This window comes from Narcine bancroftii, chromosome 12 (genome assembly GCF_036971445.1).
Source record: "Narcine bancroftii isolate sNarBan1 chromosome 12, sNarBan1.hap1, whole genome shotgun sequence".
Classification (NCBI taxonomy): domain Eukaryota; kingdom Metazoa; phylum Chordata; class Chondrichthyes; order Torpediniformes; family Narcinidae; genus Narcine; species Narcine bancroftii.
Window position 1 is genome coordinate 55432304 of NC_091480.1, and position 26481 is coordinate 55458784.

Below are 26481 nucleotides of genomic sequence, written 5' to 3' on the forward strand. Positions count from 1 at the left end.
GGAGCGTGTGGGGGGGAGCGTGTGGGGGGGAGCGTGTGGGGGGGAGCGTGTGGGGGGGAGCGTGTGGGGGGGAGCGTGTGGGGGGGAGCGTGTGGGGGGGAGCGTGTGGGGGGGAGCGTGTGGGGGGGAGCGTGTGGGGGGGAGCGTGTGGGGGGGAGCGTGTGGGGGGGAGCGTGTGGGGGGGAGCGTGTGGGGGGGAGCGTGTGGGGGGGAGCGTGTGGGGGGGAGCGTGTGGGGGGGAGCGTGTGGGGGGGAGCGTGTGGGGGGGAGCGTGTGGGGGGGAGCGTGTGGGGGGGAGCGTGTGGGGGGGAGCGTGTGGGGGGGAGCGTGTGGGGGGGAGCGTGTGGGGGGGAGCGTGTGGGGGGGAGCGTGTGGGGGGGAGCGTGTGGGGGGGAGCGTGTGGGGGGGAGCGTGTGGGGGGGAGCGTGTGGGGGGGAGCGTGTGGGGGGAGCGTGTGGGGGGAGCGTGTGGGGGGAGCGTGTGGGGGGAGCGTGTGGGGGGAGCGTGTGGGGGGAGCGTGTGGGGGGAGCGTGTGGGGGGAGCGTGTGGGGGGAGCGTGTGGGGGGAGCGTGTGGGGGGGAGCGTGTGGGGGGAGCGTGTGGGGGGGAGCGTGTGGGGGGGAGCGTGTGGGGGGGAGCGTGTGGGGCGGAGCGTGTGGGGCGGAGCGTGTGGGGGGGAGCGTGTGTGGGGGGAGCGTGTGTGCCATTGCCGCGACATGCTGCTCCAGTTCGCGGCGACAGTTCAATGCGGGGGTGTGGGAGCAATGGCTGTCTTCCTTACCCATAATCTCCCCCCACCATTCGCGGCAGCAGCATGTCACTGGTGGGGAGGAGGGGGGAATAACTGCCGTGAATGGTGTGGGGGGGGGGGGGAGGGGAGACGGTGGTGACTGACCGCTGGGAGCAGAGGTGACTGATGGTGGGGGTTCGTTTAGGAGAACTTTAAACAGAAAGGGATCTCAGGGTCCTGCTGCTGCGCCTTGGCAAGGGCCACGTAGTCCACCCCCGGGACAGGGCGTGAACCGACTCGATTGCAGGGCATGACAGAGCTTCGGGTACCACATTGCTTTTCCACAGTATTTGCTGTATTTCTGTGGTAAATTCGGATACCTTATGGAAGGTGAAGGTCAATGGCCTGTGATCAGTGAAGACCTTAAATTACCAACCTTCCAAAAAGTAACAAAAGTGTCTAATCACCAGGTACAGCGCCAATAGCTTTCGGTCAAAGGCACTGTATTTGAGCTCTTGGGGTGGGGGGGGGGGGGGCACAGAGATGTCTGCTGAAAAAGGCCAGGGGTTGCCACCGACCTTCAACAAGCTGCTCCAGTGTGCTTCCTACCACTGTGCTGGAGGCATCGACTGTCTGGGATGTATCAGGAGGGTGGCATTGGCCAGCACATCTTGGCATTCTGGAACACCCTCCAAGACTCATTGCCCCAGTAAAGTCCTTTGACTTGCCCACCATTAGTGCGAAGAGAGGGTGAGCACGATGAGGGCCGCTACCAGTATGAATCTGTGGTAAAAGTTTATCATACCAGCAAATTCCTGAAGCCCCTTTACTGTTCGTAGCTTGGCGAAACGTCGGACCACCTTGACCTTTTCAGGGAGGAATGTTGCCCCATGTTTGTTTATTTTGTGCCCCAGGAAATCAATAGTCTCCAGGCCAAATTGGCACTTTGCTGATTTGTTGATCAACTTTGTTGATTGCTAAGCCGAATTTGCTCAACAGTGTGCACAGTTGTCTCAGGTGGGTGGCATGGTCTTTGCGGCTGCGGCTAGCGATGAGGATATCATCCAAATAGATGAACGCAATGGGAGGTCCCAGCCCACTGCACCCATCAGCCGCTGGAAAGTTTGTGCCACGTTTTTCAGCCTGAAGGGCATCATAGGAATTCAAACAGGCCAAAGGGGGTTATAATTGCGGACTTGGGGACATCCTGGGGGTGAACTTGTATTTGGTGGTATCCCCGGATGAGGTCCACCTTGGAAAACACCTGTGCCCCGTGCAGGTTGGTGGCGGTCTTAGATGTGGGGCACGGGATATCTGTCAAGCAGGGTGGCCTCGTTGAGGCGGTGGTAGTCACCACGTTACTTCCACCCCCCTGCTGTTTTCGGCACCATGTGGAGGGGGGAGGTCCAGGGATTGTTGGAGCGCTGCACGAGCCCTACTCCTCTATTCTCTTGAACTCTTTACCGAGGCTGAGCTTCTCGGGAAGGAGCTGGGGTGCCCTGGCATGGAGTGGGGGGGGGGGGGGGGACTCTTAGCCCTGGTGAGAGAATGTGGTGCCTTACCCCATGCTTTGGCTCGGCCGCGGAGAACCTTGGCACCACTATTGAGGGGAACTCTGCCAGGATGCGGGTGAACTCGTTGTTGAAAAGCATTATAGAGTCAAGGTGAGGAGTGGGTAGTTTGGCTTCCCCCAGAGGTAGAGTTTGAAAAGTTCTGGCATGCACTAAGCGTCATCCTTTGATGTCTACGAGCAAGCAGTGGGCACAAAGGAAGTCGGCCCCAGAAGCGGTTACGACACTGCCCCGAGGGTTAAATTCCATGTAAACTGGCTGTTGCCCAACCAAAGGGGGATGCTGCGGGTACCAAAAGTTCAGATGGAGGAGCTGTTGGCTGCCTTCAGTGCTAGGCCCTGCTTCTCATTGCAGGTGTCGAGGCCTGGGAGGGGGGGCAGGACACTTAGCTCGGCGCCGGTGTCCGCCTGCCTGACAAGGTGTCCCAAACATAGTGGAGGCTATCATGTGGGCCAACCGCCGCAGCCATCAACGATGGCTGGCCAGGGCATTTCCCAGAAACCCGCAGGGTGGGCGGCATCAACGGGCCTCCGCACCTCATTGGTCAGAGTATTGACATGCCTCTCCGCCCAGGCCGTGATTCTCAGGGAGTTGCTGAAGTCCTCGCTCGTGAGCAAGGGTCTAATGTTCTCAGGCAGTTGCTCCAGAAAGATCTGCTCGAAAAGCAGGAAAGCCTCGGTCAAAACGAGCATCTCACTCATTAGGGCGGACGGGGCCCTGTCCCCCAGTCTGTCCATGTGCAGCAATCGGGCAGCGCACTCGCGCCAGGAGAGCCACAGCTCTTTGAGGGCTGCATATTTGCCATAGGAAGTCTACAACCCTTGCCGCTATGTCTTGATTGAGTGTGCTCACAACGTAGAAGTAGCGGGTGTCGTTGGCAACAACATGTCGAAGCTGGAATTGAGCCTTGGCCTGCTTGAACCACATGTGTGGCTGCGACACCCAAACTGTTGGGAGCCTGAGTGAGACTGCCTGGATGGTCGCTGGCACCGCCTGGTCCGTCATCTTCAGGTCCAACTGCCAGTTGCCTCAAAGTCTTGACTGGTTTATTGCACTGGCCGTCGTGTTTATATGGGTCCCAGGTACTGACATCAGGGCACCACATCATCGGAGCACCAGCCTGGGATTGGCTGGCGTTCCCGCCACAGCTCACTGTCTTACTGCCATGCAGGAGGTCACCTGGGATGACGGCTGGTGTAACCCCCAGGTCCGTGTGGTTGCCACAATCGTCGGACATTTTGTGGGCCAGTCTGGGTCTCCGTGCACAGGCTGCTACAAGCACCTAATAATGACTTTGGGACCACTACTGAGGATTCCATGGGTTGGATCAGTGGCAATCTGCATGTTACTGGCTTAGTTAAGCATGGACCTTTTATTTTCTGCAGGAGCAGGCCTCCATCATCCTGTTAAAGCCTACTTCTGCATTGAAACCCATTCTGTTTCTTCAGTGCAAACCAGTTCTCAATTGTTGCAACCACAACATCAACCCGAGTACCATTGTTTTTAATAATTGGCCTTCATTTCAAAACTATTGCACTATACGTAAAAGCTTTGGCCTTAATAATAAAATTCATGGCCTTTATTAGCTGAATCACCCATTCACCATTGCCAATGCCTTTTGTTTGAATGACTTACCATTTCCTTTGTCAACAGATCAGGTACAACATATCGTGTAGTCTTGGGTGATCACAACATTTATGAGGATGATAAAACCGAACAGTATATTCTTGTTGAAAACATAATTCTGCATGAAGGCTGGATTGGGGATCTTGCAGTGGGGTATGTAACAATATATTTTGGATAAATGAGTATTGTTTTGATAACATAGTCACTTTAAATCTAGTCTATTACAGTCACTACTTTGAGAAATATCTCAAAATATACAAAACACCATAACTCAATGATAACTTTGTATAGGCTAAAAAGAAATATATGTGACCAGACATAGATTGTTCGGTACTGTATTCACAAGTCACCCTGATACCACATTTAATGTCATAGAATATGGAAACAGGCTCATTGGACTAACTTGTCCATCTAAGCTAGTCGCATTTGCCTGCGCTTGGCTCATATCCCTCTGACCCCTTCCAATCCATGTATCTGTCCAAATGTCTTTTAAATGGCATAATTGTATCCACCTCGACCACATTGTCCAGCAACTCATTCCATGAACATCTCTGCATAAAATTGCATCTCAGGTTCCTTTTAAATCTTTATCATCCCACCACCCCATCCCCCCACCAACTTTAAAATAATTCTCTCAAGGTTTAGATGCATCTAACCTCAAGAATGACCTTATTCATGCCCCTCATGATTTTCTAAAAGGTCACCCCTCAGCCTCCTACACCCCAGGGAAAAGTTCCAGCTTATCCAGCATCTCCTTGTAACTTTGTAACTCACTCCCCCCCAGTTTGGGGGGGAGGGTGTGTGTGTGTGTGTGTGTGTGTGTGTGTGTGTGTGTGTGTGTGTGTGTGTGTGTGTGTGTGTGTGTGTGTGTGTGTGTGTGTGAGAGAGATTAGGGGTGGGGGGTATGTGCATGTGTGTGAGCGTGTGTGTGTGGGGGGTGTGGATATGTGTGTGTAGGGGTGGGAGGTGCAGGGGGTATATGCATGTGTGTGAGGGTTGGTATGTGTGTGGGGGGATGTGTGTGTGGGGGGACGTACTTGGGAGGTGTGTGCATGTGTGTAGGGGTGGAAGGTGTGGGGGGTATGTGCATGTGTGTGAGGTGTACGTGTGAGGGGTGTGTGGGGGGTGTGTATGGGTGGTAGGTGTGTGAGGGTTGTGTATGTATGTGGAGTGTGTGTGGGGTGGTGTGTATGGGGTGTGCGTGGGGAACGTGTGCGTGGGGAGCATGGGGGGAGCGTGTGGGGGGGAGCGTGTGGGGGGGAGCGTGTGTGGGGGGAGCGTGTGTGGGGGGAGCGTGTGTGGGGGGAGCGTGTGTGGGGGGAGCGTGTGTGGGGGGATGTGGAACTGTGTGTGTGGGGTGATGTGTCTGGGTGTTATGTGAGAGCGTGTGTGTGTAGGGGTGGGGGGTATGTGCATGTGTGTGAGGTGTGCGTGTGAGGGGTGTGTGGGGGGGGTGTGTATGGGTGGTAGGTGTGTGAGGGTTGTGTATGTATGTGGAGTGTGTGTGGGGTGGTGTGTATGGGGTGTGCGTGGGGAACGTGTGCGTGGGGAGCATGGGGGGAGCGTGTGGGGGGAGCGTATGGGGGGGAGCGTGTGTGGGGGGAGCGTGTGTGGGGGGAGCGTGTGTGGGGGGAGCGTGTGTGGGGGGAGCGTGTGTGGGGGGAGCGTGTGTGGGGGGAGCGTGTGTGGGGGGAGCGTGTGTGGGGGGAGCGTGTGTGGGGGGAGCGTGTGTGGGGGGAGCGTGTGTGGGGGGAGCGTGTGTGGGGGGAGCGTGTGTGGGGGGAGCGTGTGTGGGGGGAGCGTGTGTGGGGGGAGCGTGTGTGGGGGGAGCGTGTGTGGGGGGAGCGTGTGTGGGGGGAGCGTGTGTGGGGGGAGCGTGTGTGGGGGGAGCGTGTGTAGGGTGGTGTGTGGGGGGTTGTGGAACTGTGTGTGTGGGGTGGTGTGTCTGGGTCTTATGTGTGAGAGCGTGTGTGTGTAGGGGTGGGGGGTATGTCTATGTGTGTGGGGTGTGTGGGGGGGTATGTGTGGGGTGATAGATGTGTGTGTGGGGGGGGGTGTTCTTTAAACAGAACATGCACACTAACTTACACTTGAAGAATTTGCTGATACTCGTCATCTACACTGATTGTCTACACTTCCACTGAAGCATATGAGAGAATGGGCTTTACATTCAACATTCACAAGGTCCCCAAACAAAGTGTTCTTGCTTCATTACACGGTTCATGGCAATGGCCAGGAAATCGTGGACCACCTTCCACATCTCAGAACCCACCTCTCAGCCAAGATAGACATTAATGATGAAATTTACTACTGGCTTCAATGCATCAGTATAACCTTTGGTCAATCGAGGCAAAGGGTGTCTGAAACCTCTGAAAAAAATGCATCATCTCAATTGACTCCTGTGACTTTCTATCCCATGACCACTCAAAGTGGTGAAGGACAGTTTTAAGAATCTTGAGACTATGGTGCACGTATCAACAGTGAAGATGCAGTCCACCTGAACTGAAAGATAACCATGATTATGAGGTCACAGAGGATGACTATAGTTTGAAGAACAGTATTCAAGAGAGAAGGGGTGAACAATTAGAAAATAATCTAAAAAATAATGTAATTTTAATTGCAAGTTCTTGAAAAACATTGTATGGACAGAACTGCCCTGGGTGATGCATTAAAATAATGTAACATAATTTTAGAAAAATCAAAGATATTTATGCTACAGCACAGAAACAGGCCCCTTCGGCCCTTCTAGTCTGTGCCAAACCATTTTTTTTGCCTAGCCCCACTGACCTGCACCCAGTCCACAGCCCTCCATACCTCTCCCATCCATGTACCAGTCCAAATTCTTCTTAAATGTTGAAATTGAGCTCACATTCACCACCTCAGCTGGAAGCTCATTCCACACTCCCACCACTCTATGTGTGAAGAAGTTCCCCTTAAACTTTTCCCCTTTCACTCTTAACCCATGACTTCTGGTTTGTATCTCACCTATTCTCAGTGGAAAAAGCCAACCTACATTTACTCTGTCTATTCCCCTCATAATTTTAAATACCTCTATCAAATTTCCCTTCATTCTTCGACACCCCAGAGAATAAAGTCCTAACCTGTTTAATCTTTCCCTGTAACTCAGTTCTTGAAGTCCGTGCAATATCCTAGTAAATCTTCTCTACTTTCTACTTTATTGATATCTTTCCTGTAGTTTGGTGACCAAAACTGCACACAGTACTCCAAATGTGGCCTCACCAATGTCTTCTACAACTTTACCATAACATATCAACTCCTATACTCAGTACTTTGATTTATGAAGGCCAATATGCCAAAGCCCTCTTTACAACCCTATCCACCTGTGACACCACTTTCAGGGAATTATGTACCTGTATTCCCAGATCCCTCTGTTCTACCACACTCCTCAGGGCCCTACCATTTACCATGTATGTCCTTTCTTGGTTTGTCCTTCCAAAATGCAACACCTCACACTTTTCTGCATTAAATTCCATCTGCCATTTTTCCAGCTGGTCCAGATCCCTTTGCTTTGAAAACCTTCTTCGCTGTCTACAATGCCTCTAATCTTAGTCTCATCTGCAAACTTGCTGATCCAATTATCATCCAGATTATTGATATAGATGACAAAGAACAATGGTCGCAGCACCGATCCCTGAGACACACCACTAGTCACAGCCCTCCAGTTTGAGAAGCAATCATCCACCACTACTCTCTGGCCTCTCCCATCCAGTCAATGTTGAATCCAGTTCACTACTTTACCATGAATACCTAGCGTCTGAACCTTCCAGACTAACCTCCCATGTCAAAGGCCTTACTAAAGTCCATATAGACAACATCCACAGCCTTTCCTTCATCAACTTTCCTGGTAACCTCCTCAAAAAACTCTATAAGATTGGTTAAACACGACCTACCACGCACAAAGCCATGTTGACTATCCTTAATCAATTTCTGGCTATACAAATAATTGTATATCTGATCTCTTAGAAAATACCTTATAATAATTTACCTACCACTGATGTCAGGTTCGCTGGCCTATAATTTCCAGGGTTACTTTTGGAGCCTTTTTTAAACAACAGAACAATGTGAGCTACCCTTCCATCCTCCAGCACCTCACCCGTGGTTAAGGACTTTTTAAATATTCCTACCAGAGCCCCTGCAATTTCTACACTAGCCTCCCTCAAGGTCCGAGGGAATATCTTGACAGGCCTTGGGGATTTATTTACCCTTATTTGCTTTAAAGCACCAAGCACTTCCTCCTCTTTAGTCTGTATAGGTTCCATGGCCTCACTGCTTGTTTTCATTTCTTCCCACGACTCTGTGCCTGTTTCCTGAATGAGTACTGATGAAAAAAAAACATTTAAGATCTCCCCCATCTCTTGGGAGCATTTGGGGTTAAGGTAATATTGGGTATGGGAATTGTTGGAGTATTTTATGTTTTAAATGTGTTGTCATACATTGAGTTTAAAAAGGGAAAATTGAGAGATGAAAATGAGAAAAAGGGAGATGGAGGTGTTGAGGAAGCGAAAAAGAGGTGTAAACAAGATATAAGATGGCCACGTTGAACTAGATGACTATAAACATTAATGGAATACATAACCAAATTAAAAGGAAGAGGCTATTAAATTTACTGAAAAAAGAAAAAATAGATATAGCATTTGTGCAGGAAACACATTAAACTGAAGTGGAACATAACAAATTAAAGAGAGACTGGCTAGGATACGTAGCAGCAGCATCCTCTCTTCTTCCAAACTAGATCCCTCAAAAATCAAGGTTTCCTATACCTGCTAACCTTGCCTTTAATCCTGACAGGAACAAACAGACTCTGTACTCTCAAATTTCACCTTTGAAAACTCCTTTATAGGAATGACATTGCACTGCTATACCTGCAACATGATGCTATCCTAAATGAACATGTCCAATTTGGAAAATTGCCCAATCAAGGTGCTACTTTACCAAATGGCTACATATGTTACGTCACTGGCTGGGGCTACACTCGAAGTAAGTCATAATGACAATGATTTTATTGTCTTACACGTAAGTACAATGTATACTGTAGAAGTTGAGTTCAAATCCCAAAACACCTACCAAGTAATTTGATTTTAATTAATTTAAAATTCTCACGGAAATCATGAGCATGAAACTAACAGATTGTTATTAAAAGCCATTTTGGCTCATATTATCTAATGAACTCTGCCAACCTTACCTGATCTGCCTTCTATGTAGCTCCAGACTCCAGTAACATAATTTCCTCTTAACTGCTCTCTGAAATGTTCCAGGAAACCATTCAGGTTAAACCATCCTGCTTTATCAGTGACAAATGAAAATTAATGAAAAAAAGGTCTTCAAAGCAGCAACCCTTGTCTTTAATTCTATGCTTTTTGTAAAATCTAGTTATATACTGTTTTAAGGACTGGGTGGTTTCTCAGTTTTAAAGTAAGTTTTGCTTTATTTATTAAAGCTCCCTTCCCCTTTAATAGTTAAAAATTATGGCTAATTTTGAGCCAAATAATAAGTCAATGGGTGAAAACCATCCAATGATCTAATCTGTTTCTCAAGTCTGATTGTACGCCATGACGAAATAGTGCACATACACAAACAACATGTATACATAGTGATCCAAAATAAATATATATGAAAATAATTTATGGGTTTCTAGGATTGTTCAACAGTCTCACTACCTGTAGGAAAAAGCTGTTTCCCAGCCCGGCAGTCCAGGTTTTTATGTTCCTTTACCTCTTCCTTGAAGTTAGTGTCTCAAAGATACTGCAGGCTGCATGGTCCTCAATGATTCTCTGAGCCCTTTTTAAACACTGATCTCTGTAGATATTATCGATAGAGGGAAGGAATTCCTCAGTAATCATCTCAGCAGTTTTAATCACCTTCCATACTGACCTCCAATCTTTTTTTTAAACTTTATTTATTCGTTCCAAAAACAAATATATGACATAAGGAGCAATTAAACATAAACATGAATTTTTTTTAATATATATATATATATATATACACATATATATAAAAAGAAAAGAAGAATCCCCCCCCCCCACTTCAGCCAACTCTCCTAAGGAGAGCCATAAAGAAAGAAAAATGAATATTAAAAAGTTAAATATACATATTAAAAACTAATCAATATAAATTGAAATGTAAATATTCTGAGTATAAAAACCACTTATTAATAAAAAAAATTATAATCATCACGTGAGACAAATGTAATTTTTTCCATTATTAAACAGTATTTCATCTCATTATGCCATCTATTAATATCAATCATATTTGTATCTTTCCACATACTAGCAATACATTTTTTCACTACGGATAAAGCTAAATATACAAAAGCAAGCTGAAACTTATCTAATCCCAAACCTTTCAGAGGTTGCAAACTACCCAATAAAAATACTGTTGGATCTAAAACTATTTTAATCTTATACAGATATTCTAAAAAAGATTGAATTATCTTCCAAAAAGATTATATATGTATACATGACCAAACAGCATGAAAAAAGGTTCCAGCCTTATCACCACATCTAAAACACAAATCTGATTCATGAAAACCATATTTTTTTTAATTTTTCAGGTGTCAAATATAATTGATGTAAAAATTTTAATTAACCATTGCATAACGTGCATTTATCAATCTAGTTACACTATCATAACAGATATCTAACCAATCATCTTCAGAAAAAATAAAACCAATATCCGCTTCCCATTTAATTTTAGATCTATCCCAACCCTTCCAACCCTTTTTATCCATACCATCCTGTAATATTTGATACATAGATGAAATATAACCCTTGTCTGGTACTTTCATAAGAAAAGTCTCAAATTTAGTCATTTTAGGTAAAATCATATCTCTACCAAACATACATTTTACCAAAGATCGAATTTGATAAAAAAGAAATAAAGAGTTCTTATCAATACCAAAACCTTCCCTCATCTGATTAAAAGATAAAAACTTACCCTCTTTAAAACAATCTCCCAAATTTTTCACACCTTTAAATCTCCAATGCAATAAACTTTGATTATGTATTGAAAAAGAAATAAGTTGATTATTATACAACGGAGTCAAAGCCGATAATTTACCCCTAGAGCCTGTCATTTTATTTTTCTTTATCCATAACTTCATTAAATGTTTTAGTATAGGCACATTATATTTGTTATATTTATATGGCGAGCTCTCCACTGGCCACCGTGACAGAGGTGCACCAAAGAAAAGGTACAAGGACTGCCTAAAGAAATCTCTTGGTGCCTGCCACATTGACCACCGCCAGTGGGCTGATAACGCCTCAAACCGTGCATCTTGGCGCCTCACAGTTTGGCGGGCAGCAGCCTCCTTTGAAGAAGACCGCAGAGCCCACCTCACTGACAAAAGGCAAAGGAGGAAAAACCCAACACCCAACCCCAACCAACCAATTTTCCCTTGCAACCGCTGCAATCGTGTCTGCCTGTCCCGCATCGGACTGGTCAGCCACAAACGAGCCTGCAGCTGACGTGGACTTTTTACCCCCTCCATAAATCTTCGTCCGCGAAGCCAAGCCAAAGAAAGATTATATTTGTTACAACAAATTTATATTCCATCTAAACAAAAATTGATGTATTTCAAATTCAGAAATACTTGCCATCTCAATTTTAGCCCAACTAGGAGGCCGTACCAAATCCATCAATGAACTAATAAATTTAAGTTGGGCTGCTTCATAATAATTTTGAAAATGTGGTAAATGTAGTCCCCCTAATTCATATTTCCAAGTTAATTTATTCAAAGCTACTCTTGAAAATTTACCCCTCCATAAAAATTCCCTAACCATTTTATACAAATCTCAAAAAAAATTTTATCAAGTAAATACGGAATAAATTAAAACAAATATTGTATATGCAGAAAGATATTCATCTTAATTGTATTTATCCTATCCATTAAATTAATAGGTAAATCTTTCCATTTAATCAAATCAGTTTTAATTTTTTTTATTAACAGAGCATAATTTAATTTATATAAAGATTGATAATTAACATTCAAAATTATACCCAGATATTTAATTCAATCAGTCCACTTCAAATTAATAATATTCTTATTAACTGAATAATCTCCTTCACTTACCTACCGGTAATATTTCACTTTTTCCCCAATTAATTTTCCTTCATGTGCAAAAGTAACTGAGCTGGGTTTATTAAATACACCAATACATCATCAGCAAATAAATTAATTTTATACTCCTCGTCTAAAACTTTCATACATTGTATCTGTGTATTTTGTCTTATCAGCTGTGCTAAAGGTTCAATCACTAACGCAAACAAAGCTGGTGATAAAGGCCAATCTTGACGAGTTGATCGAGTTAACTTAAAGGATTCCAAAATCAAACCATTCGTCAATACTCTAGCTACTGGTTTTCTATATAGAGCCCTAATCCAACCAATAAAAAAAAGGACCAAACTTAAATTTCTCCAAAACTTTAAACAAAAAATTCCATTCAACTCTATCAAATGCTTTTTCTGCATCTAAGGATATCACTATCGGATGATCTGGGGATTGTCGAAATCTATTAATCAAACTAATCACACGCAAAATGTTATCTGAAGCATATCTATTCTTTATAAAACCTGTTTGATCAATATGAATCAACTTGAGTAAAAATTTAGCCAATCTATTTGCAAATATTTTAAGTATTATTTTATAATCTACATTTAACAACGAAATTGGTCTATATGAAGATACTTTCAAAGGATCTTTATCCTTTTTAGGAATTACTGTAATTAAAGCACTAGAACAAGACTCAGGTAAATCATAATGTTCTCCAACTTGACGTAATACATCCCCGAACACTGTAGATAAATCATCATAAAAAATTTTATAAAATTCAACCGAAAATCCATCATCACCAGGAGATTTACCATTCAGCATATCCAGCGTAGCCATTTTAATTTCCGAATCAGAAAATGGTTCTTCTAACTCCTGTATATCTGCATTCTCTAATATCGGTAAATTCAACTGTGATAAAAAAAGATCAATCGATCCAGTGTCTTATTTTCCTTCAGATGTGTATAACTTTTTATAAAATTAATAAAATTCATCATTAATCTCACGAGGTTTATAAGGAAGAAGAGAATTCCGTCTAACAGCATTAATAGTCCTCGAAATCTGTTCTTTCTTTAATTGCCACGCCAATACCTTATGTGCTTTCTCTCCCCATTCGTAATACTGTTGTTTAGTCCTATTAATCACACATTCAAATTGATAAGATTGCAATTATATTCCAATTTCAACCTAGATAATTCTATTTTCTGATCTTCTGTAGCATCTTTCTGAAATTCCTTTTCTAACTCATCAATCTGTTTCTCTAATTCAAGACTCTGATTTAATCGATTCTTTTTTATTTTAGAAGTATAACTAATTATTTGTCCTCTCAAATAAGCTTTCATAGCATCCCATAATACAAACTTACTTTGAACAGAATTAGAATTTTCTTTCAAAAAAAATTAATTTGTTTTTTCAAAAAATCAATAAATTCCATATTTTTTAACAACTGTATTAAACCTCCAACGAAAGGCCATTTGAATTTTCTCAGAAGTTGTATATGTAAAATATAACAAAGAGTGATCTGAAATCACCTACTTTTATATTCCGCTTATTGTATTTTCCCTTGTAAATGTGCCGATACTAAAAAGAAGTCAATCCTCGAAAACGATTCATGTCTAGATGAATAAAAAGAGAAATCTTTCTCTGTCGGATTAAGACGTCTCCAAATATCTACTAAATTAAGATCTTTCATCAACGCTTGGACCTGAATTGCCATCTTGGATTTCTTAACTTTCTTCGGAGATTTATCTAATAAAGGTTCCAAAACACAATTAAAATCACCACCAACTAAAATATTATCATTAGCCTGACCCAAACATAAAAATGCATCTGAAATAAATATTTCATCATCTGCATTTGGGGCATAAATATTAAGTAAAGTCCAAATTCACTAAAAATCTTACAATTCAGTTTAAGAATACATCCTGCCTTTTCCTCCATTGATTATAATTCAAAAGATAATTTTTTATGTAATCTGCATCCAGATTAAAAGCTACACCTTTAGCTCTAGAATTAAATGAAGAAGAATATACATGCCCAACCTAGTCCCTCTTTAATTTCATGCTTTCCTTCACATTCAAATGTGTTTCTTGTAAAAAAGCAATATCAATTTTCATTTTCTTAATATACGCCAAGATTCCCTTTCACTTAATCAGACTGTTTCATCCTCAAACATTAAAAGTAGCAAACCTCAACTTTGACATACCTACTATTATTACTAAATACCAATAATATCTTTATACAAAAACTCAAATCAATGTATATAGGCCCTCCAATAGAAAAAAAATCACAAATTAAAAACTAACTAAAATAAAAATAAAAAAAAATAAAAAAAAGAAAAGAAAATCTCCCCCCCTCAAAAAAAACTACCAAAAAGTAGTAATCCCCTAAACAAAAATTGGGTGTGGGTCACCCACCAGTGGTGATGACTAGTAAAGAACTTAGAGCAAATCTCGCCCTCCCCAGCCAAACAATCAATAACATCAAAATATCATAATAACAACAAAAATAGAATAAGAAAATTCTTCTTTTCATCCCAAAGATTCCAATCTCAGAGATCCCATTTCAGAAGGAGGTAGAGTCTTTCCATTCCTGTTTTTACCATTTCTGCAATTTCTTCCATTTCCAGAACAACCAGATTTTTCTTTAGGAGACAATGGTGGACTACGTCTTTGTCCTCTTATATCTGGCAATGAATCAGCAAAAATCATTGCTTCACGTTCATTTTCAAAAAACCTTCAACACTTGCAGGGTAGCGAAAAGTAGACTTATAACCTTTACGCCACAAAACTTCTTTAACTGGATTGAATCGACGTCGACGTTGAATGACCTCTTGACTCAAATCAGGATTTTAAAAAAACTCTGCTATTCTGAATCAATAACGGAGTTTGTCGTTGTCTCACATTTTGCACTGCTAGTCGAAATATTGCTTCTCTGTCCAATAACATCGAATTATTACTGGTCTCGGTGGTTGACCAGCTGAGGGTGTTCTTCTTAAAGCTCTATGGACTCTTTCCAGTACCAGTCCCCCAGAGAAAAATTCTTGCCCTAATACTTGCGGGATCCAGTCTTTAAAGAAACAAAGAAGATCTTGTCCTTCTATACCTTCTGGCAAACCAACAATTTTCACATTATTCCTTCTGCTTTGATTCTCCAAGTAATCTATTTTTCTTTCTAGCTCCTTCTCACATTCTCCTAGTTCTATGACTGATTTTTCCACCTTCAACACTTTTTCTGTATTGGAAGTCACTTGTTGTTTCCAGTCCAAAAAAGCAGTATGAAATTTTTTTAAATTCTTCATAAGATGCATCCACACGTGCTTTAACCATATTTAATTCTGAACTTATACCAGCATTCATTTGAACCATCTCATTCATTAAAGATGTCAACATAGGTTGAATAACTGCATTTAATTGCATACATTGTGAATCCGTAAATCTCAACTCTGCTCTCTCTGACATGGTGGCAGAACAAGGTAACTGCAGCTCCTGCTGCAATTCAACAGAAGGCATTTTAAAAGATTTACTGCGGGTCTGGACTCCCAGTGGCGGCACTCCAACTTCCTCAGGGAGTCGCCGCTGGACTCCCCCCTTATCTCGTTGTTTTTCCATCAATTCACGAAGATAAGCAATTTCTTCAGATTGAAGTGCTACCTGATGCATTTCCAACAATGGAGTCGTCTTCCTGTGTGCTCCCTCTGTTGAAATCGAAAGGCTTTCCAAATCGAGGTCCACTTCTTGGGAACATGCACCTCTTCCAGAGAACGGGTAATTCCAGCACCATCCTTCACTTGGTGAGTAATAGACATTTTTTTTCAGCCCCCACAGGCGATCATTGAGGTTTAGACAATGAAGAGCTTGAGCCTGGGGCTGTATCAAGTCGTCTAGGCCCCAAATCTTCAGCACTTCGAAAATGTAACTTCTTCTGCACTTGAGGTTTAATCTTTTTACCATTAGTGGCCATAATAATTCCTTAATACTTTAAACTAAAATTTAAACTTGAAAACAAAGAGTTAAAAAACAGGTACTTAAAAGTCTGGCCAGAGAGGTCGAGATTACACGTCTAGACTCTACGCCATCTTGCCATGCCCCCCTGACCTCCAATCTGATGCAGGTACCATACCACACTATGATGCAGTCAACCTGGACACTGTCTAGTATGCTCCTATGTTGTTTGGATGGTGACAGTAGTCAATGTTCCCATACACAAAAAGGCAATATGGTGCTACATTAAAGTCCAAAGTAATGTGTAGATTATAAAAATGACTGATAAAAATGCAACAATAACACAGGATTTTTTTAATCTTGATGCAGACAATGGAGTTGTTAGTTCTACTCTTCAACAGGCTCCTATAGCGGTTGTTTCCTATGATGTATGTTCACAGCCTGAATGGTGGGGTTACTATGTCAGAGAAAACATGGTGTGTGCTGGAGGAGATGGCATCATTGCTGGTTGTCAGGTAATAATCTGAGGTACTTGCTTTCAATAGAAATAAAACAATGGCAATTTTGAGTATTACAACTACAGTGCCAAAGCTGCATTTAATCTTTTCTACTCAATTCTCATTTTCCTGGGTTTTTTCTTCTATCAGCACAGGAACAAAAGAATGTGCAGAACTGGAAAAGTAATGGCCCATCCAGCAGGTCCCAAAGTTTGGACAACATCATGCACACCTCAATTTCTCATTAGTTTCAACTTCTTTCCTTATCAAATATTCCTCTTGCTCCCTCGTGTTTCCACTGACATGAGCTTAATTGTTTCTTGAAAGTGCTCATCATAGTTCAGTGGTCACACAATTGTCCCAGAGTTTAATCAAGGATGGTACCTAATGCTGCACTGAAGGAGTGCCACGCTCTTGGAGGTAACATCTTTCTGAGCCACTGAAATGAGGCTTTCCCTGCCTTCATAGATAGAGATGTAAAATATTTCTCGACTATTTTGAAAAGAAGCAATGGAATTCTTCCCAGTGTTCTGCAATATCTGACATAATTTTTTTATTTGATAGAACTGATAGAAAAAAGAAAAAAAGTGGCACGGCTAGCATAGCGGTTAGCACAATGCTGTTATGGCGCCAGTGAATGGGAACGGGGTGTAAATGGGCCCATTACTGTGCTTATGTCTACATTTTTAAAAATTTAAATTAAAAAATTAATAATTAAAACAAACTACCTGGTCAATATCACATTTCGCTTTCTCTCTCCAAAATGACTAAAAAATACTTTGGGATGCTTTGAGGCTCTGAGACCACCTATGTAAAGGGAACTTTCTCATTATTTCCTGTGTTGTCCCTCAAATTGCTAAGATTTCATTTCTTCTTATTTCACTTTCATTTTCTTTTCAAATATTTCTCTTCACTTTCCCAATGCCATTTTCTCTTTCTCCATTCCTTTTCTTTCTATTTCTACTTGATTTCAATTCCCTTTTTTTAAAAAATAAAATAATTTGTAAAGCAGTATGAGTGATTGAGAATAATTGCTTTATCCATTTTCCTCAAAGGGAGACTCTGGAGGTCCTCTGAATTGTCAGCATGATGGTACATATTATATCCATGGAGCCACTAGCTTTGTGGCTGCAGCAGGATGTGACACATACATGAAACCGACTGTCTGGACCCGTGTCTCACATTATATCCAATGGATCAATAATGTATGTTAGCTCTTGATTTTTACTATAAATTTCATATTCTATACAAGATGTTAGTGGATAAATATTCTGATTTAGCATTCCTTGCACAGAGCTTTGATGAAATCAAGGGACACATCTTGATTTTGAGTCCCTTAAAAATTATGCATCCACTTAAATACAAGAGCTACCTACAAAGAGGATAATGGATTGGGGGAGATGCTAATTAACATGATCATCACATGCAAGCAAGGGAAATACAGCCTCTAATTAATTCCTACTAAAATGAAGGTAGATAAATCACCCAGGCTGGATATTATATTCCTTCAGACCTTGAGGGAGACTGGAGTAGGAATTTCAGGGGCCCTGGCTCATATATTCAAAATGTCCTTGGCCACGGGTGAGCTGCCAGAAGATTGTCATCTACTTGTTTAAAAAGGGCTTCAAAAATAAGTCAGGTAATTATACATTGGTGAGCCTGACATCAGTGGTGGGTAAATTGTTGGAGGGAGTTCTGAGAGACAGGAATATATAGGTATTTGGACAGTCGTAGGCTGATTAAGGATAGTCAGTATGGCTTTGTGCATGGTAGGTCGTGTTTAACAAATCTTTAGGAGAATGGGCCAAAAAATGGCAGATGGAGTTCAATGCAGACAAGTGTGAGGTGATGCATTTTGGAAGGGCAAACCAAGGCAGAAGATATACAGTTAATGATAGGGCACTGAGGAGTGCAGAGGAGCATGAGGAGTGCAGAGGAGCAAAGAGATCTGGGAATATAAATACATTATTCCCTGAGGTGGCATCGCATGTGGACAGGGTTGTAAAGAAAGCTTTTGATATCTTAGCCTTTATAAATCAAAGTATTGAGTCTAGGACCTGGTGAGGCATTGGTGAGGCCAAATTTGAAATATTGTGTGCAGTTTTAGTCACCAAACTACAGGAAAGAGATCAATAAAGTAGAAAGACTGTAGAGAAGATTTGCTAAGAGATAATTACGAGAGGCCATAGTTTTAAACTGAAGGGGAAAAGGTTTAGTGGGAACATTAGGGGGAAGTTCACTCAGAGAGTGATGGGAGTATGGAATGAGCTGCCATCTGATGTGGTGAATGCTTGCGGGCTCAATTGTGTGTTTTAAGAATAAAATGGTTAGGTACACAGATGGGAGAGGCCTGGCGGGTTATGGAATGGGAGCAGGTCAGTGGGACTAGGGAGATAATAGTCAGCACAGACTGGAGGGGCCAAATGGCCTGTTTTCTGAGCTGTGGTTCTCTATGAAACATCAAAGATGTTGTCAGAGTGAAACTTTAGTACATTTTCTGGAACATATAGTGGATATGGTTTTCTCTGCTCTTCTACTGAAGTTACAGCGAGAGTTAGAGAAATCCCAGTGGAAATTATCCCCACCACCTCGCACAACACATCTGTAATTAGAGTTAACTTCTGTTCAGATCCAGGTCGAACCATGTCAGAAAAAATAATAAAAGTCATGTTTGATTTTCCAGAAAATCGCTTTTCGTTAAACGTTGGATTACAATGGACAAAGCACAACTCATAACAGAAACCTGAAATTCCACTAATTGGATTAAAATACAGCAAGAAAATAAAATGCATAATTTTTCCTGATTGTTGTCTCTTGATATTAATACATTATTTGTAAAATTATAGGGTGTTCTCCACTCTATGAAAGACATTCTCTTTGTTCTCTTCATCCTTTCTCCTTCTCTGTAACTTATGCTTCTTTTCTTAACTCCAATAAAAGGCTATTGACAGAAATGTTAGCTCTGTTTCATTCTCTACAGATGCTGCCTGGCCTGATGTATATTTCCAGCAATTTTCTGTTTTTATTGTAAATTAACAAGGACAACCAGTGTGTCATATCTGATTAAAAAAATGACTTTTTGAGCATTCCTTGAAGAGCAAGGGAGTTCTTCCTGGCAGCGTATTCAATACATAACTTTGGTTAATTAATTAAAATAGATTATCTAGTCATCATCAAGATGCTGTGCAGAAATTGTATCCCATATTAAAGTGATGATATACAAAAGTGCAAGTACTTTGGACATTCTACAGTTGTACAAAATGCTATATAAATGCAAGTTTATTCTGTTTCTCCTTTCAGTCAATGGAGAGAAGCATGAATTGCTTTTTATTTAATGTAATTTGCTGTTGGACCCATCCAGATTCCATATTGAGGGTAAAACTCCGAATTTATGCCAGAATATCAACATATATCACATTATGTATTATTTAATAAAATACTGTACTCTTCTCAGCCAATCAGATCCTCGAACAAGCAGAGTATTAATATTGATAATCCCATCAATATTTCTCCTCAACCTATCAAATTCTAGAAGTAGGGAATCACTAACATTATAATCATTTCCATAAAGTTATTGCTAATTGAGTGTTTGATGTGACTTAATTAATCGCAGTCAACCCGAAGAAAGTTGCAAGGTAAATGATTGCCAAGAGAACCACTCACTCCTGCCACAACATAACCCTAAAAATTACAAAGCTACAAAGAGATTTATCCATCCCATCTTCCATTTGCTCCAAAAGGTCTCACGAGATGCCCAAATTCTGATACTTGCTCACCCAATCTCATCACATCCCATCTATTCTGAACACACTCAGCCTTCCTGTTCTCTCCCTGACTGTATATGTAATACTATTTCCATCCTTACCAGTTAATAGCTGGGCACTCTTAGATTGGTGATCTCATTCTGTTTCAATGGTCCAAATAGATTTTCAGAAGCTCCTGGATGCAGAATTATGTTCACACCATCCATGGGTTTTTCCATCTGGAAGCAATATGGAAAAGCAATAGAGTAAATATTTATAAAGGTATTATATTATGAAATGAATCATAAGCAGCAGATTAACAAGGAGTTGGAATAAAACCATTTGATGACGTTTCATCAAGAATGAGGGCCATGACATAAAATAACTATGTAACAGAAAATAGTAGTGATAAGTTGTTTTTTTTGGACAGAAGTGTGCAGTGAAGTTTCCTGGGCTTGGTCCAAGAACTGCTGCTTTTTGTTGTATTTTTTTTTTGTATTAATATAAGCATGGTAACAGGCCCTTCCGGCCCACGAGCCCAAGACACCCAAATAAACTATGCAGAAAATACTGCAAAGACCCAGCAGGTCGGGCAGGATCAGTGGAGAGAGAAGTAGAATTAAAGTTTCAGGTTAACGACCCTTTATCACAGGGAGAAAATGTTGCCGAGATGAGCAGGGCCACAGAGGACATAGAAAATTATGCCTGTGCTTGGGGGTTGGGGGGTGGAGAGAAGGCCAAGAGAGACTGAATTCTTTAAAGGTGGTGGTGCCTGCTGAGAGTTAAGGTGAAGGTTTCTTAAATTAAGCTGAATCGTCTGGAAGAGGTGTAATGAACGGAGGAGAATAGGGTGCTGAAACTGTGATGCAAAACACTGCAGTTACTGAGAATTTGAAGTGCCCGTCTGACACAAGTGAGTAGGTAAGAGGTACTCATTGGAAGCATGGGGTTATAGTAGGCAGAAAAACTGTGGCAGGGATAAGGAATGGAAGGGGTGTAGTAAGGGCGAGGGGACATTTTAGCCTGATCACTCACTCACGTTAGAGAACACAGAAATCGACAGCACAGTAAAGGCCCTTCAGCCCAGTGTTGTACTGACCTAATAACTTACTCTAACTGCCTAGAGTTTCTCCCTGCTGCGTAACCCTGCATTTTTCTCAGCTCCAGCTGAGGGGCTCTTAAAAGACCCACAATGCTGTGCGCGCCTTTTGCCCCGTCTCCATGGCAACGCGCTGACGAGCTCATCAAATTTGACTCATGTGGCTGTAAATACGGCAAATGTAATTCGTGAGAAGCCCATTTAACTGTATACTTTATTCACTGGTTGTGGAGAGAACATCGATGAGATCGCGAGAGTCGGTGACCTTTACCCTCCCCCTCCTTGGTCATGGAAGATGGCGCTCGCTAGAGTATGCCTCAGGCTTCAATGGCTCAAGGGTGGCAGTTTCTTCGGGTTTTTGCACTATCCGACAATTTGTGTCACTCCGTAAGAAAAGTTTTGATATGTGTCTTTCGTGTGATGCATTTATTGCTATTAGCCGCTGTTTCTGTAATGTTTTTCTCGCGTCAATCAATGCCATACCACAATTCTGCCTTCTGTATATAGGGCAGTTCTAAGAGTATTCGGATTCTAGAGATAGAAATGTGATCAATTCAACGTTCATTATTGTACCTTTCACGTTGTAACATCGTGTTCATTAAGAGTGATCTCAAAAAGTGCTGAATCAAATAATGATTACGCACAGAATCGACCTGCATTTGTTCTTCGAAAGAAATATTCCGATTAGACTTTTTTTTGCTTCATAACCTTTTAAAAATATTCTCTGCTGAGTTTTTTAAAGTTAGAATAATCATGTTTTTCTCACGTTTGACTGTTGTGACGAGTGGGATGCCGCAAGGATTTGTACTTGCTATTCACTATCTGCACGAGTGATTTGGCCGAGGAGACCAAATGTTGTATTTCCAAGCTTTCTGCTGTCTAAAAAGATAGGTGGGATTATGAATGATGAGAAGGATGCAAAGAAGGTTAAGAAGAACAATGTAGAAACGTGAGGTCATTCACCTTGGTGAATTAAACAGAAAAGCTTTCTTTAAAATGATGACCGTTTGGTCATTTATAAAGAATGAATGGGAATTACAAAAACAGAATGGGAATAAATGATTCATTTTCATGTTGAGAAGGCTGTAATAAATTTGTGTACTTCAAGAATCGTGTTAGTGCAAGAAAGTGGCACTAAGGTATAAGATTAGCTTTGGTTTTATTGAAATGGCTTGAAGGGTTGAATGGTCCACGAGTATTTCTTCTGTTCATGTTGGGCTGAGGCAAGAAGCCTGCCAACATGAGGTGAAAGTATAGCTAATCACATTGTATAGAATACAGGAAAGGCATTCAATTTAGAACTAGTAAAAATGTAAGAATTATAAAATTCTGAAGAGAGGAACAAAGTTAATGTTTCAGGTTGGTGGTGTCTTATCTAAACTTTTTTTTGAGCTTGACCATTAACCCTAGCTTTTGTCTCAACACATTACTAAGTGTGCAGATGCATTAATACCCATCTTATGTTGATGGTTTTAATTAAGATTCCATGCATAACAGAATCTGGGATTTTTTAGCATTTAAGGACAAATGTCTTTTTGTTAACCTGTAAATTCAACTGTATTTGCACATAATTTTGGAATGTTTTACAACAGCACTTGAGTGCAAAGCCACTGCAGCAGAAATGTACAATGCAAGATTTCCTTCCAGCACTTTATGAAAGCTTCCAAGCACAAAAGCAAATGCATCAGACACCCAGCTGGAATGTACAGTGGAAGATTCTCTACAATGCTTTGCAAAACCACCTGAGTACAAAATAAATATTGTTTTATGAAAAGTACATCCACAATTTGAATCTTAATTTTTCACAGTGCTTTTTTTTCTTGATGTTGTGCTTTCCAATAATGCTCGAAAGTTGGCAATTAAGTTGTACCAGGAGGCGGTTATTTCCTAGTCTAGGATGTGTTAGCTGATTTTGGCCAGGCCAATTACAGGTATAACAGGCCTTCATGTTTTAAGGAAAGTTGTCCAAAGTTCTTGATCTTGAATGCTGATTCATGATTGTTGCTGGAATCTGCATGAGCACATATCTGTTGAGGACCTGGTTTTGAGGTGATACATTTTCCCTTTCTCTCTTTTCCAGCTGGTATTCAAAGAACAGGAAGGATTGAGAGCAAATGTATTTCTACAAAGAAAAAGAATGGGGCTCCCAAATCTAGATTCTGGACAATAGTTGTACAGTAAGGCATATGGGCCTCCCAGCTCAGAATAGAAGGTGGGAGAAGAGGAAAGCGATGGTGATTGGGGACTCAATGATTAGACAAGTGGATAGGAGGTTCTGTGAATGAGATTGAAACTTGACCATTAACCCCAGCTTTTGTCTCAACACATTACTAAGTGTGCAGATGCATTAATGATGATGGGCATTAATGAGATGGTATGTTGCCTCCCAGGTGCCAGGGTTAGGGATGTCTCTGATCAAGTTCATAGCATTATGGAGGGGGAGGGGGAGGGGGTGAACAGCTGGATGTCATGGTCCATGTGGGGACCAATGATATAGATGGGAGAAGGGCTGAGGTCCTGGAGTTAGGTAAGAAGTTAAAAAGCAGGACCTCAGGGTTGTAATCTCAGTATTGTTGCCTGTGCCATGCGCCAAAGAGGATAGGAACAGGAAGTTGTGGCAGATGAATGCGTGGCTGAAGAGTTGGGGAGGGGTTCAGATTTCTGAATCATTGGGATTTCTTCTGGGGAAGGTCTGACCTACACAAAAAGGACAGGCTGCACCTGAACTGGAGGGGACCAATATCCTGGCAGGTGGGTTTGCTAGAGCTGTTGAGGAGGGTTTAAACTAGTTTGGCAGGGAGGTGGGAACCAGAATGTGAGGGCAGAGATTAGGGTAGAAGGGAACCAGGGTGTTTGGCTCAAGAAAGAGGAAAATAGAAAAAAAATCATAAATAATGTGCAGCAAAGATGACAAAAAGGACAGAGGTGAAAAGATTTGCTGTACAATAGAAATACAGAGAAATCAGTAAAAGATACTGGTATAAGGGTACTTAAATGCATGGAGCATTAGGAATAAAGTAGATGACCTTATACAGCTACAGATTTAAAAATATGACATTGTAGCCATCACCGAGACATGGCTTAATGATGGATATGATTGGAAGCTGAATGTTCAAGGGTACACAGTGTATAAGATAGATAGGCAGGGAGTTAGCTGGGGAGGGATGGCCCTGATGGTAAGCAATGATATTAAATCACAAGAAAGAAGGGACATAGGGTCAGAAGTGGTAGAATCATTATGGGTTGAGTTAAGAAATGGTAAGGGTAAAAGGACCCTATGGGCAGTTGTATACATGCCCCCAAACAGCAGCCGGGAAGTGGACTACGAGTTACAGCTGGAAATAGAAAAAGCGTGTCAGAAGGAAAATGTTAAAATAATTATGGGGGATTTTAACATGAAAGGGGATTGTGAAAGTCAGGAAGGGACTGGATCTCAGGAGAGAGAGTTTGTAGATTGCCTTCAGGGTGGCTTGTTGATGAGCCCACCAAGGGATCGGCGGCTGTGGATTGGGTGATGTGTAATGAACCTGAGGTGATTAGGGAATTAAAAGTAATGGAACCCTCAGGAAGTTGTGATCATAACATGATCGAGTTCAGTTTCAAATATGAAAAGGAAAAGCTGATATCAGGTGTGTCAATATTTCAGTGGAACAAAGGGAATTACAGTGGTGTGAGAGAGGAATTGGCCTAAGTTGATTGGAAAAGTAAGCTAGATGAGGGATGGCAGAGCCGAATTGGATATTTCTACAAGAAATAAAGAAAGTGCAGTATAGATATATTTGAAGAAAAAGAAAATTATGAATGGAAAAATGGCACAAGTGGGGCTAGTGAGAGGTTAAAGTTAAAATAAAAGCAAAAGGGAGGGCAGACAAGGAAGCAAAATTTAGTGGGAAATCAGAGGACGGGGAAACTTAAAAACTTACAGAAAGAGACAAAAAGTCATTAGGAAAGGAAAGATGAATTCTGAAAGGAGGCTGGCAAATAATCTACAAAAGGATACCAAGTTTTTTTAAATATATGAAGTGTAAAAGATAGTCAAGGGTAGATATAGGACTGATTGGAAAATGATGCTGGAGAAATTATAATGGGTAACAAAGAGATGGCAGAGGAACTAAATGCGCATTTTGTGTCAGTCTTCACTGAGGAAGACATTAGCAATATAGCTGATACTCCGAGGTCTCAGGGAATAGGATTAAGTTACAGCCAGGATTACTAGAGAAATAGTGCTTGGTAAAATGAATGGACTAAAGATAGGCAAGTCTCCAGGACTGGATGAGGTTCACCCACGGGTTCTGAAGGAGGTGGCTTTGGAGATTGTAGGACCATTGGAAATGATTTTCCAGAATTCAATAGACACTGGCATAGTTTCGGAGGATTGGAAGGTCACAAATGTAGTTCTGCTGTTTAAGAAAGGAGGGAGGCAGAAAAAAAGAAATTATAGACCTATCAGTCTGACATCAGTAATTGGGTTTCATGAAGGGAAGATCCTGACTGATCAACCTATTGGAATTTTTTGAGGTAACCTCAAGTAGGATGGACAAGAGAGAGGCTGTGGATGTGGTGTATTTGGATTTTCAAAAGACCTTTGATAAGGTGCTGCATAAGAGGCTGTTTAATAAGATGAGATCCGTGGAATTACAGGAAAGATATTAGATTGGGTGGAGCATTGGCTGAGGGTGGGAATAAAGGGATCCTGTTCTGGTAGGTGTTCCGCAGGGGTCCTGTTCTGGTAGGTGTTGAGGCCGCTTCATCTTACAATGATGTAGATTATGGATTGAATAGTTTTGTGGTGAAGTTTGAAGGTGACACCAAGATAGGTAGTGGAGTAGGAAGTGTTGAAGAAACTGAAAGGTTGCAGAGAGACTGTGTACAAGAGTAAAGAGGTGTTGATGAGGCTCTATGGGGCAAGGGTGAGACCTTTTTTGGAGAACTGTGTGCAGTTTTGGCCCCTTAGAAGGGATGTAATGATTTACCTGGATGATTCCTGGAATGTAGGGGCTAACATATGAGGAACGTTTAGCAACATTCTTATAGAAACATTTTGAATGCTGAAAGGATTGTTCAGAGTAGATGTGAATAAGATGTTTCCCTTGGTGGGTGATTCCAGGACAAGAGGGCACAGTCTTAGAATGAGAAGGGACCCATTTAAAACCGAGATGAGGAGAAACCTCTTTAGCCAGAGGGTCGTGGATTTGTGGAATTTGTTG

General features: G+C 41.8%; 2 protein-coding genes and 1 long non-coding RNA gene across 26 annotated transcripts in view; 2 read left to right on the top strand and 1 right to left on the bottom strand.

Annotated features, from left to right (window-relative positions):
* Positions 1 to 19295, top strand: part of LOC138747023 (polypeptide N-acetylgalactosaminyltransferase 6-like) — a 187742-nt gene extending 168447 nt beyond the window's left edge. For 6 of the 8 annotated variants that reach the window (XM_069905863.1, XM_069905862.1, XM_069905865.1 and 3 more), the window contains 5 exons: positions 3954 to 4079; positions 8788 to 8924; positions 16305 to 16450; positions 17488 to 17637; positions 19116 to 19294. In XM_069905863.1, coding sequence (XP_069761964.1) covers positions 3954 to 4079; positions 8788 to 8924; positions 16305 to 16450; positions 17488 to 17637; positions 19116 to 19133 — 577 coding nt within the window. In that variant the 3' untranslated portion in view covers positions 19134 to 19294. Of the gene's footprint in view, positions 1 to 3953; positions 4080 to 8787; positions 8925 to 16304; positions 16451 to 17487; positions 17638 to 19115 lie in introns of those variants that run through there. The other 2 variants (XM_069905870.1, XM_069905868.1) reach the window with 2 other exon arrangements.
* Positions 1 to 21396, bottom strand: part of LOC138747026 (uncharacterized) — a 76787-nt gene extending 55391 nt beyond the window's left edge. For 2 of the 17 annotated variants that reach the window (XR_011347258.1, XR_011347254.1), the window contains exons 1-3: positions 21275 to 21390; positions 20298 to 20414; positions 9130 to 9228 (exon numbers count right to left, since the gene is read on the bottom strand). This is a non-coding gene — a long non-coding RNA (uncharacterized lncRNA). The other 15 variants (XR_011347249.1, XR_011347251.1, XR_011347248.1 and 12 more) reach the window with 15 other exon arrangements.
* letmd1 (LETM1 domain containing 1) overlaps positions 21386 to 26481 on the top strand; it is a 39308-nt gene continuing 34212 nt past the window's right edge. Inside the window, exon 1 of the mRNA XM_069905872.1 lies at positions 21386 to 21661. Within this exon, the coding sequence (XP_069761973.1) occupies positions 21570 to 21661 (92 nt within the window). The 5' untranslated portion in view covers positions 21386 to 21569. The remainder of the gene's footprint in view (positions 21662 to 26481) is intronic.